At 41.5% G+C, this 13,113-nt stretch overlaps 1 protein-coding gene across 1 annotated transcript in view; it reads right to left on the bottom strand.

Annotated features, from left to right (window-relative positions):
• Window positions 1–13,113, bottom strand: part of LOC137563302 (proprotein convertase subtilisin/kexin type 5-like) — a 200,730-nt gene that overhangs the window by 130,671 nt on the left and 56,946 nt on the right. The window contains exons 7-9 of the mRNA XM_068275591.1: window positions 8,599–8,685; window positions 5,265–5,463; window positions 2,068–2,291 (exon numbers count right to left, since the gene is read on the bottom strand). Of these exons, the coding sequence (XP_068131692.1) occupies window positions 2,068–2,291; window positions 5,265–5,463; window positions 8,599–8,685 (510 nt within the window). The remainder of the gene's footprint in view (window positions 1–2,067; window positions 2,292–5,264; window positions 5,464–8,598; window positions 8,686–13,113) is intronic.

The following is a 13,113-nucleotide window of genomic DNA, read 5'->3' as shown; positions in this document are numbered from 1 at the left end:
GTGGTTAGGGAGGGGACCGTGTGGGAGATGTGCCTACACGGGGCATCCCTGTAAACGACGCAATTCACGATTGCGTCCAACCGAAGCCTCCCACCTGAATGCTAATCTATGTAATTCCTGCTAGGTATGGTACAGCAGGCAAAGGGTGTATGACAGTGCACCTGATTGGCCGACTGGCGTCTGCTGGCCAGATAGAGGCAGGATATTGCTCTGGCTGGAAGTTAGCAATTGTGTTTGTTGCAGTTGGCATTCAGTTTAGAGGTGGTGGGGTGAGTTCCCTGGAGGTGAGAGGTCCAGGGCTTGCCCGCACTTCCCTCTAGGTGTCGCATGGTGGTTTGGGGGCCCCAGTGAGTGAGAGAGACCTGGGGCCCCTGGGCTGTCATGTGGACCAGTGTTTGTGCTGCACATATCCCCTAAGTAATCATACACTAACGTAAGTGTCAGTATTTTTAAAAGTTATTAAATTCTTCAATCCTCAGGTATTAATTGCACCTTCATGTGACAGTCCATTGTTACTCTGTTTTTGGCAACAGATTTTCTCCCACAATCTCCAGAAACCTTCCTTCCTGCCTGTTCCCCATCTTTTTCTAATAACTGATCCTCCATTGCTCATAATGGGATGGAGGATAAGAGGCAGCTTGGCCATGCCATCTCTGCCATAGACCACAACAGGAAAAATGATGAGTGGCAGCAACATTTCATCCCAGAGGTAATGCACCACTACTGAGGTATGAGTCACATGGGCATGGTTTTGCTGCCAAAACCGTTTAGACTTTTTTTTTAAGATAACATTACACATGTATGCAGACCACATTGTTGTGTAGTGCAGAGTTTCACAACTCATTTCTCAAGGCCCACCAACAGTACATGTTTTGCAGGAAACCACAAACATTCACAGGTGAGGTAATTAGTGTCTCAGCAGAGCTCAACCTCTGTGGTTTTCCAGAAAACATGCACTGTTGGGGGTACTTGAGGATCGAGTTAAGAAATTCTGGGGTAGCGGATAGGACTTTCTCCTTGTAGTGCCCAGGTCCTGGGTTCAAAGCTGGGAGTTTACTATAAAGGGATTCTACTGTAATTATCTAGGCCAGATTATTTATGTGACTAAAGTGAGTAGTTTTAAAGTTTTAATCATGGATTTCAATGGTTGGTGAATGTTATATATCTAGAGGAAAGGAGTTCCAGAGGAAGAAAGATCTACATGTGAAATGTATCCATGAGAGTCTAAATACACATCATGTTTGTTTTGAAAGATAATCCCTCTCTCACTCCCTCAGCCCGTCTAACTGTTGCCTATGTCACTCACTTATCATTGTTGCCAATATCTAAAGTGAGGAATAAAGTAATTACTCTCCATGTGCATCCCAATGGATGAAATTATAAGCTGATTGCCAAATACTGTATACTTTGGGCCTGATTCACAAAGCGTTGCTAACAGTTAGCACGCTGGTAAAAAGCCCTTTATCACGCCTAAACTCAGTTTAGGCATGATAAGTTTAGGTGTGATAAGCTTAGGTGTGATAAGTTTAGGCATGATAAGTTTAGGCATGATAAGTTTAGGTGTGATAAGTTTAGGCATGATAAGTTTAGGTGTGATAAGTTTAGGCGTGATAAGTTTAAGCACCAACTGGGTTAGCACCGCAGTGCACAGCTGATCAAAAGTTTTGCGCTAGCAAAGTCTGGTGCACTACGCATAGAGCTTAATGGCGCTGCTTTGCGTGCGGGACTTTGCGCGCGATCTAAACTTATCATGCCTAAACTTATCACGCCTAAACTTATCACACCTAAACTGGCTTTTATACCAGCGTGGTGCAATGGTTATCATGCCTAAAGTCTCTAACTGGGTTAGCACCGCTTTGTGAATCGAGCCCCATGGGTTTCTGGAATTTCAGATAAACTGAGGAACTGCAGGAGAATGAACATTTCTGCATTGAAGACAAAGTTGGAAGAAAACGTTCTGGACCTCACAATTAATTCTATAACATTCCCATAAGCTGATGTTTGACAACTGGAATAAATAATACCATCTGATACAGAAAACAAAGGAAAGATAAACATGGGTTATACCAAGGCATGTTCTTTCATTTGCACAGATAGTGCAGTGGGCTGGACAGCGCTTGCAGAAGCCATCTTCATCTGGATAATACCTCAGGGAACAATTCAGAAGGCACTTGCTGTTCTCTAGGTATAAGCCATCCACGCAAGACAAACATTTTCCTTTACTTTCCTCACATGTCCAGCAGGAACCGTCACATGCTTCACATGAACCTGCAGGGTTCTCATAGTAGCCACTAGTAAAAGACAAGACACAGAACATTTATAACACATTTTTCTCAATGTGTCTCAAAGTGCCAATAAAAATAATTTACATTGCGACCTTTCAGGTACATGTTTACATAACAGAGGTCTTCATATTTGTGAAAGTCATTCTAGTTTCTCATGGTCAGCTACACAAATGTTTGGAATGCAGCTTACCATATTTTTGTTATAAACAATAAATAATGTAATTAATCTACATAAATTAGGCAACCTCTGCAGTGTTTCATCTTGTAAGTGAAGTTTTAAGTATGATGTTTACGTTAGAAAAGTAGTTTGACAGTTGAGAGTCACATCACACATTTCAAAGAGCCACATTTGGCTATAAAAGTCTATTTTCAAGAGCACTGCCTAATGCACACTACTCAAGAAATAACTAATTGAAGACTAAGAACTAACTAATAATAACCAAGCCTCCAGGAGGAGACATGTGCTGTAATGAGATAAACATGTGACTGTTCAGTCCAAAGCCCACATACACCTAAGCTGTGATACTTTTTTGTTATTCTCACTGTAATGCTGGATTCACAGTGGTCTGCTGCATCATGCATGCGTTAGAATGAATGTGAACTACAATGGAGACTGGACATAGACTTTTTATACAAAGCCTGCATGCAGTGAGTTAGAATAACGCGATCAGGTACAACACAATACTGTGAACAGCACCATGGAATTGGATGGGCAGTGAGTTGACATGCAGAATTATTCTGCAACGCAACTTACCACTGTGAAGAGGTTCTAAGGGTTAAACTTATAGGACTCTGAATTATTTTTCTTCAGTCAGACTTTTGGGTAACCTTTACTTGTGACCAGTTACAGAATATATAACTTTTGCTTGGTGGAGAGGCAATTCTGAAGGAAGGGAAAATACAAAAGCAGATGAATAAAGATGGGAGTTTAAAAAAATATAAAAAACTGTCATTATTCAAATGACACAATAAAAACTTAAATTTTATTTAGTCTTTAAAGAGAACCCGAGGTGGGATTTACTTATGCTAGTGGGGCACAGAGGCTGGTTGTGCACACTAACACCAGCCTCTGTTGCCCCATGGTGTGCCTCCAAGACCTCCCTGCGCGCCGCTATACCCCTCGCAGTGCTGGCGACACACAGCGTGTCGCCAGCACAATGTTTACCTGATTGGATGTAAGTGACGCGGCGGGTAGCGCCGATACGGAGGAGGCGGGGGAGCGGCGCTGACAGACAGCGCTTAGGTAAACATTGTGCTGGCGACACGCTGCGTGTCGCCAGCAATGCGGGGGGTATAGCGGCGCACAGGGGGGTCTTGGAGGCACAGCATGGGGCAACAGAGGCTGGTGTTAGTGTGCACAACCAGCCTCTGTGCCTCACTAGCATAATAAAATCCCACCTCGGGTTCTCTTTAAACACAAAATTCTGTTGGATTCTGAGAGACTCCAAAGGAGCATAATTACAATTGTTTATGTCATCAGTTTTTATTCACTTCGGATTTGCTTTAACTCAGTACCGTATCCCCTTTCTGTCTTTTGGACATTTTTACTTTGTCATTACTGTTTCCATATCTGCTGCACAGTGACACATGGGCGACCCTGGGGATTTGTGACATTGCTGTTGTATTTGTGTGTGTGTGTTATTTATTGATTGATTGTTATTTTTGTTTATCACAGGGCCTCTTCAGCCAATTTGAATGAATTCCTTGAAAAAGCAGTGGACTTTATGGAAATGATTTAGATGATTTAGTTTAGTAAATGATTGTGTTTTATGGAGATACTTGTTTAATACATGTATTTCCTTACTGAGAATTTCTTGTATGGAATCTGATTTATTTCACTTGCAGCATGGTGTTTTATGCAGCATTTGTAAATCAAGAGGAGCTGTAGTAAAAATAACATAATGAAAATATTTTTAATTTTTTACAATATTCATTTATAGATGATTTACTCAGTGTTTGCCCATTGTAAAATGTTTCCTCTCCCTGATTTACAGTCTGAACGTTATAACTGGTGATGACATCTTTAGTTCTGCCAGGTGATCTGTACAGAATGTTTGTTACTGAGAGTTCAATGCACAGAGGGAGATATGGCTTGCTTGGTAGTTGGAAAAAGCCATTATTTACCACAATGCAATGAGGTTCACAGACAGTAAATTGTCAGGAGTGGACCATGGTCATGACATCACACCGTGGGAGGGGTTTCACCACAATATCAGCTATACAAACCCCCTTGATGATCTATATGAGAAAATGAGAAAAGGTAATGATTGCTTGTGGGAAAGGGGGTATCAGCTACTGATTGGAATTAAATTCAATCCTTGGTTACATTTCTACAAGTAGAAATGACTGTGTATTACACTAGAGACATGGCCTGCAACCTTAAAGAGACTCTGAAGTCTCTTTTGTTCCCTGCTTTTGTCTTTTAATCCTGTCCAGCATGAATGCCTAAGTGAAATCGCCGCATCCCCATGGCAGATGACAGATTTATGACAGAGGATTAGCCCTGCAAAGCTCCCGGGCTCGCTGAGCTTTACTTCCTCAATGAGGCAGAGCTGTACGCAGTAGCTCTGCCTCCTCTGCAGTCAATCTTTGCGGATCGCCGCCTCTCCCCGCCCCTCTCAGTCTTCTTTCACTGAGGGGCGGGGAGGAGGCGGAGATCCGCGAAGATTGATTGCGAAGAGGCAGAGCTACAGCTCAAAGCTCGGCCTCTCCAGGAAGAAAATCCCTGCGAGCCAGGGCAGTATGATCTGCGACCTACAAAGTCGTAGAACTTTGCAGGTCACTTTCTCTCTATTAAATCATTCATCTGCTGGGGTGATGCGGCGATTTCACTGGGGCATTAATGCTTAGCAGGATTATATGACAAAAGCAGGAAAAAAAGAGACTTCAGAGTCTCTTTAAATCTGATACTTTCCTGTATAGTATATGAATATGGATTGGAAGAATGGTTTTTTAGCATTGGTCATGAACAATACTCACTCTGGACAGTCAGAAAGGCAGCTACCTTCGTGAAGAATCAAATGATGCTCTTTGGTATTACATCTCAAGCAGTTTTCACTGCTACCTGCACAACTTTCACAGGTCACTGAGCACTTTTCACAGGTTTGACTGAATGGATCTCCGAAGAAACCTTGTGGACAACTAGAGACGCACTGATTTTCCTCATCCAAAAAATGACCTGGAATACAGCCAGAAATCACATGACATATTCCTCACTGCACACCCTGCCCTTGTACAAGGTTACTATAATAGGGCACTCATCTCCAGCAATATAATTCAGAATTAATCATAGTTCTGCTCTCTTCAGCTATAGTCCAATTATGCTAGACAGAAAGGTCTTCTGTTGCTCCTGTTCACTTTGAATGGTCATCAAATAAAAACCACCAGCAATTTTGACAGATGGATGAAATGTAAAGATTTAAAATAAGTAAGTTAGAATAGTATTATTTTTAGCAAAATGATGGTGTTCTCAGCTTAACATTTAAACATTGTTTAACTATTCCACACTTACACCTGTTTTCCCCATATGGACTAGAGCAGAGTTGACTTTTTAGCCACTGTATGTCCCTATTTAATAAGTAATAATTTATCTTAGTAATACATAAATCATTTTTTCAGGGTCAAGCTAGACTTTCGCCATGAATTATATGATGTCCTGTTATTATTTTAACATAAAAAGTGTAGAAAATAAAATATATATATATATTTAACTATTTATCACATTTATCATAAAACGTAATGATAGTAAAACATGAAATTATAATAAAACATATCTAATGGTAAATGGGGTAATAAAAGATTTATAGGAAGCACAATTAGTTTCTTTACTATACAAGGGTGTGGTCTGAAAAGTGGATGCTTTCCCTGGGGTCCTTCATATATTTTTTGTTAGACTAGGGGCCCACTTTCACCTTTATAACTTTCCCTGGTAGCCTAGTGGTCTCCCCTCCCCCCTTAAAGCTGCCCTTGGTAGTCTAGTGGTGCCTTTAACAAACCCTTGTAGCTCTACTTGATAGTCTAGTGGGCCTCCTCTCCCCCTAGTAATCTAGTGCTCCCACTCTCCCCTAATAGCGATCACTGGTAGTCTAATGGTTTCTCCCACCCCCTTATAGCTTTCTCTTGTAGTCTAGTGACCTGATCTCCTCCCTGATACCATTCCCTGGTAACCTAGTGGTCACCTCTTCCCACTTAAGACATTCCCTGGTAGTTTAGTGTTCCCTAACCACCCCACACACCATGCTGAGTAAAAATCCATTCATGATTAAGTGGTGGAAACTAGAGGTAACATTTGCTGCAATATTGGATTGACCATGAACAGATAGATGTCACATGTCATGTGAATGTTGACAAGAACAAACAACGGAGCAAAAAAGAGAACAGAAAAGAAGTGATATTTACTAGTTAGAAGACAGACTTTTGATTACAAGTAACAAACAGTATATTATTAGCTGTGGGAGCTGATGCTTGCACTTTCAGTTCTAAGTATGCCTTACGTTATCGTGATTGGTTGAGCAGAATAAAAAAGTTATGGGAACTGAAATTACAAAGCATCGGATCAGTGATGTATGCATACTGCTTCTACAGTGGCTTCTCCATTTATTTTAATGAATACATAGGTACATTATTAGGTAAAGCCGGGTCTACACGGTATGATGTGTCTTTTCAATCGAGCCACTGATGCGGCTCAATTGATAAGATCCGACAGGCCGATTCCCCTCTCGTTCCCCGCGAGCGAACAATAGTGGGGAATCGAGCGGAAGATAAGTGGCGCCGGCGGGGACGAGGGGGGATCGAATCCGACGCACACGCAGACGAGCGGGGATGCGGAAGAGTCGATCCGGCGGCTAATCGAACCCCCAGATCGTTCCGTGTAGACCCGGCTTAAGACCACTTAAAAAAGACAAATTAGGGCTGGAGAATGAATACTAATTCAACTGTTATAAATAGTAGCATTTAACTGATTTCCTTAGACTGTCACTGTAATGCTGCTCTGATTCACTGATGCATTCCAGGGAATTAAGGTTAATTATTAATTTTATAAATGTGCCCTTTAGAGAGGATATCTTTTTTCTAGCCCTGCCATACACATTCTATTTCCAGAGGAAGGTTTAGCCTAGAAATGGACAAAGGAATGAAATAGGTATAGGAATCTGAAACAGATCATGAACTTTGGCAAATTATGATTTTTGTTTTTCCCAAGTCCACAAGACAAAGATTCAGAAAAAATCTGCTGCACTGGCTCAGAATGAGCATGCAGATCAAGTGATTTGACTCTGGTCTGATTCCACTGGCTGCATGCTTATTTCAGGTGTGACTAAAAAACAACTAAAGCCAAAAGCTCAGCATGACAGCCAGGCAACTGTCATTGTTCATTAGATAATGAAGATGGCAGCCTCCCTACTCCTCACTTCCGGTTCCCTTTAGGGATGGTCACCAAAAAAAATCAAATTTCAACAGCAACTGGTCTGAGTGTATTAAGTGATAAAGATGCTAATCCTGCATTCAAACTTTCTGCTGTTATGGTTTGGAGTTATCACATAACCTAGAAGCACTGGCCCTTTAATAGCCATTGCCAAACAGTTGCATGCTGAGGGTTCTTTTTATCTATAATATATTCCTTCTCTTTCCTTTATTTCCCTGCCTAACTACCTAGCTGAAACATGATCCTCTGCTCACTTGTGTTTACAAACAAGGCTGAGGTGACTCAGCGATTTTCAGGAGAACAGAAAAAAATTAAGGGAAGAAATGACATCAGTATTTAGCCTCAAACTGTGGGCAAAATACATGGTTCCCTCCAGGGACAGAATTCTCTTAATTTACTATATAAAAGTCACTAAAATCAAAACATGGACAGTACAATACATGTGTTTTATAAGTAGATGAAGTATTTATCTACTTATATATGTGTTTTTTCCCCCAGGCATAGTATAGCTAATCCTCCTGCTTTAAGATCAAACCTGAATGCAGGTGTTAGGAACCATGTTCTACTTCTTCTTGTCTGCTGGTGGCAGTATGGATTTGAGCTGTCTTAGACTTCTGCTGCCCACCAGCAGGTAACCTCATCCTGTCTGGAGACAGTCCTTGTATTGCTCTCGGCTGCCTGACGGCGGTGTAAGGTGTTGCCTTTAATTCCAGTTTAATTAACAGCAGGCTTCAGTAAGGTGCATGAACCATCTGACTAATTTAGGTATTTGTATGCATTTTAAAATAGCAAAATCCAGGCAACATGTATGCTTACATCACAATCCCAGATAACCTTAGCACCCCAGGCCCTATGATTTCTATTTTGCATTAAAGACATATGCTACATTACCAAAATGGCAGGAAAAACAGTCCAGTCCTTGCGGGCCAAAACAACTCTGACAAGTTGGATCACAGGCGTAACACTTGCCATCTGCCACTTGGATTTAAAAATACAAAAAGTAAAAAAAAAATGTCTAATTAGTTACCAATCAAATCACTTTTACAAACATGCACATTTTAACCATTTGCTTTTGTATATTTAATTTAAAATAGTGTTTTACTTCTGTATTTTCAAACACACATGTACATTGAGATTAGCTTACAAAAACTTTAAAGAAATATATTTAACCACTTTACCCCCGCGCGTACGTATTTCTCCGCCCCTTTTTCCATCCTTTAAAAACCAGGGACGGAGAAACACGTACTTTCCGCGTTCCCGACGCTGTCCGCGCTCCCGCTCGTAAACACGCCGCCCGCCGCTAGTAAAACCGCCGCCGCCCGCTCGCCCGGAGATCAATGAACGGGAAAATCCATTCCCGTTCGTTGATCTAAGCCCCACAATGACCCGCTGCTCTCCTATGGGCAGCGCGATCATTGTGAGAAGAAACTCACGTGTCCAGCCTCCTTATTCTTCCTCCAAGCTTCCGGAAGGAGGCTTGGAGGTCGCAATAAAGCAAAAAGTTACTGTGGCCATCTTGTGGCCAAATAGTAAACTACACCCTACACATTTTTCACATACAAATAAATGACTTTTACACACAAAATTAACTCATTACCTCCCACACTCCCCATTTTTTTTTTTTTTGTAATTAAAAAAAAATTCAAAAATTTACAATTAAAAAAAATACATAATTAGTTACCTTAGGGACTGAACTTTTTAAATATTTAAGTCAAGAGGGTATAACACTGTTACTTTATAAACTATGGGCTTGTAATTAGGGATGGACGCAAAACTGAAAAAAATGCACCTTTATTTCCAAATGAAATATTGGCGCCAAACATTGTGATAGGGACATAATTTAAACGGTTTTATAACCGGGACAAAAGGGCACATAAATTTCATGGGTTTTAATTACAGTAGCATGCATTATTTAAAAACTATAATGGCCGAAAACTGAAAAATAATTTTTTTTTCCCCACATTTTTCCTATTTTCCCATTAAAACACATTTAGAAAAAAATAATTCTTGGCATAATGTCCCACCTAAAGAAAGCCTAATTGGTGGCGGAAAAAACAAGATATAGTTCATTTCATTGCGATAAGTAATGATAAAGTTATAGACGAATGAATGGAAGGAGCGCTGAAAGGTGAAAATTGCTCTGGTGGTCAGGGGGTAAAACCCCTCAGTGGTGAAGTGGTTAAAGAAAAAAGTGTACGACCATGTACAGTTACACCCTCTGGAATTGCAGATATACTGTACATCTACACACATTGGCAAACAAATCTTTTAACCCATAGTTAGGGTACTGTTAGAAGATAACTGTTCTTTCTTCACATAAAGCACAAATATATTACATGACTGATTTTGGTCCTGAAAAAAAGATATATTTTCCCTCATATTCTCTGCCTGCTGCATCCATATGACGCCTGAACAATGAACATCAGGAACTTAAAACTGGCTGTGTTGCAAGGCAGAACCGGATGTGTTGGTAGGAAACTAAGTTGCATATGTAACGATCGGTAGGTTACATGGACCTGTAGTTGAGTCTTGTTTCCATCAATCATCTTCTGTGGCACTGTACAGAGTGCAATTCAGACCAAAAATACACACATGGTTCTTCAAGTACAGTACAATCAGACACAGTTGCATGTATGGAAGGCCAACATCCAGCAATACAGGTACATGTTCATTTGAAAAATGAGGTTCAAACTATGTGTGTTGCATTATGCGTTTATTATACTCTATGCCCAATGTAGCACAGCTCAGCAATGCTTGAGATTAACCACAATGCCAAAATCTATCCACTTAGCAATGAAGTATTGACCTTTTTAAGATCCACGTATAGAACCATGAATGGCTTAACATACATAAATAAAATTCCATCAGACAACAACTATAACATACTGAACATATTTTTAGACCTCTCTGCACATGTTTTCTTTAGAGTACAAGCAATATTTGATTTACATAAGACCCCCCCCCCCCCCCCCCAAAAAAAAAAAAAAAAAGAATATGGAGGAAAACATTTAATACTAGGGGAAAAAGCCACAGGCTATTATAATTTATCAATAATAACTAATTGTATCAGCACCCAACAATCATCACAACTCATAATATATATGAGAAAGCCGGCGTGGCCGGTGAAACCAGTAGACGCTTATGCGCAATCCTCTTCACAGATGAACACTTTCATCGCTGCAGTATCCACCTAACCCCCGACACCATTCACATAGCGGCGAGGTGGATTAAGGACTATTTCCCGGTGGGGCCTTGGTGCAATCTGCGGACTATACACTTCACTTGCACGGGTGACACGTAGTGTTGGGCGAACAGTGTTCGCCACTGTTCGGGTTCTGCAGAACATCACCCTGTTCGGGTGATGTTCGCGTTCGGCCGAACACCTGGTGGTGTTCGGCCAAACTGTTCGGGTTCGCCCGAACGGCTCATTGCCTGGCCGAACAGGGCCCCTGTTCGGCACGAACAGGGCCCTGTTCGCCCGAATACTGGCCCCCTATGGGGTCGCAGGCATAAGGGGGGAGCATGCCCCGATCGCGGGGGGGGGTCGGAAATTCCCCCCACCCCCTCCGCTAGCGCTCCCCCCTCTGCCCGCTTCCCCATTCAAAAGTTAGGAAGTGAAACTGTACCTGTGCGGCCGGTAGTGGGTGACTGGCAGTGGGCGGCACTATGGAGAGACTGAGGAGGAGGAGGAGTCCGGAGAGTGACGCGTTGAGGGAGGCCGGGCAGTGGGCGGATCAGCAGTAGTACGGTACTACTGCTGATCCCCCCCCCGCGATCGGGGCATGCTCCCCCCTTATGCCTGCGACCCCATAGGGCCCCCAAAAGCGGGATGTTCGGGGAGTTCGGGGTTCGGCCCGAACATGCCGAACATTGCGGCCATGTTCGGCGAACTTTCCCGAACCTGAACATCCAGGTGTTCGCCCAACACTAGTGACACGTCACCCGCAGCTATATGGTTGGGACACCTACTCTGGCCAATAAAGATATCATCTTGGTGATATACAGAGACACAGAAGTTATATGGTGAGACCGTTCTATGTTATATTTGCACCTAGGCAAACTGGATGTATTTTGCTTTTTGCCGTGACGCAGCAGCAATCATTATGGATTAATACCTGCCCTACATGACTTTGACAATACAAAGAAGCCATGGCTGAATAATTGATTCATATATATGGAGTTATAATTGTGGAATGTGATTATAAACTGATGATACGCAGAAGGAACTGTGTTTTGGATGAAAACTGTTTTTGCCAATGACTTTTTTTGTGTCTGTAGGCCGCAGACAGGGTTAACTCCCCCTTATAGGGATTTTTAAACATACTAATGTTTTAAGCATACTGTAATAAAAGTAATTTTTTTATTGCAGCAGCCCATGTGATTGTTATATGTACTTGGATTGCATCCTAACAATTTTCATGTGTATACTTAGATATATATATGTGTGTGTGTGTGTGTGTGTGTGTGTGTGTGTGTGTGTGTGTGTGTGTGTGTGTGTATGTGGTGTATGTATATTTTTTATATATATATATATATATATATATATATATATATATATATATATATATATATATATATATATATATATATACTGTATATACAGTATACAGTGATGTGAAAACTATTTGCCCCCTTCCTGATTTCTTATTCTTTTGCATGTTTGTCACACTTAAATTTTTCTGTTCATCAAAAACTGTTAGCTATTAGTCAAAGATAACATAATTGAACACAAAATGCAGTTTTAAATGATGGATTTTATTATTTAGTGAGGAAAAAACTAAAAACCTACATGCCCTGTGTGAAAAAGAAATTGCCCCCTGAACCTAATAACTGGTTGGGCCACCCTTAGCAGCAATAACTGCAATCAAGCGTTTGCGATAACTTGCAACGAGTCTTTTACAGCGCTCTAGAGGAATTTTAGCCCACTCATCTTTTCAGAATTGTTGTAATTCAGCTTTATTTGAGAGTTTTCTAATATGAACCGCCTTTTTAAGGTCATGCCACAACATCTCAATAGGATTCAGGTCAGGACTTTGACTAGGCCACTCCAAAGTCTTCATTTTGTTTTTCTTCAGCCATTCAGAGGTGGATTTGCTGGTGTGTTTTGGGTCATTGTTCTGCTGCAGCACCCAAGATCGCTTCAGCTTGAGTTGACAAACTGATAGCCGGACATTCTCCTTCAGGATTTTTTGGTAGACAGTAGAATTCATGGTTCCATCCATCACAGCAAGCCTTCCAGGTCCTGAAGCAGCAAAATAACCCCAGACCATCACACTACCACCACCATATTTTACTGTTGGTATCATGGGCGTCCGCAGAAAATTTTCCAGGGGGGGGCAAAAAGGGGGAGGAATAAGCGGGGCGGCCGAACATTTGGGGCGGCTTTGTGTGGCGCACTGCGCGTGC

This window comes from Hyperolius riggenbachi, chromosome 3 (genome assembly GCF_040937935.1).
Source record: "Hyperolius riggenbachi isolate aHypRig1 chromosome 3, aHypRig1.pri, whole genome shotgun sequence".
NCBI classification, from domain to species: Eukaryota; Metazoa; Chordata; class Amphibia; order Anura; family Hyperoliidae; genus Hyperolius; species Hyperolius riggenbachi.
The sequence above is the reverse complement of the archived record's forward strand: the minus strand, read 5'-3'. Positions and strand labels throughout refer to the sequence as shown.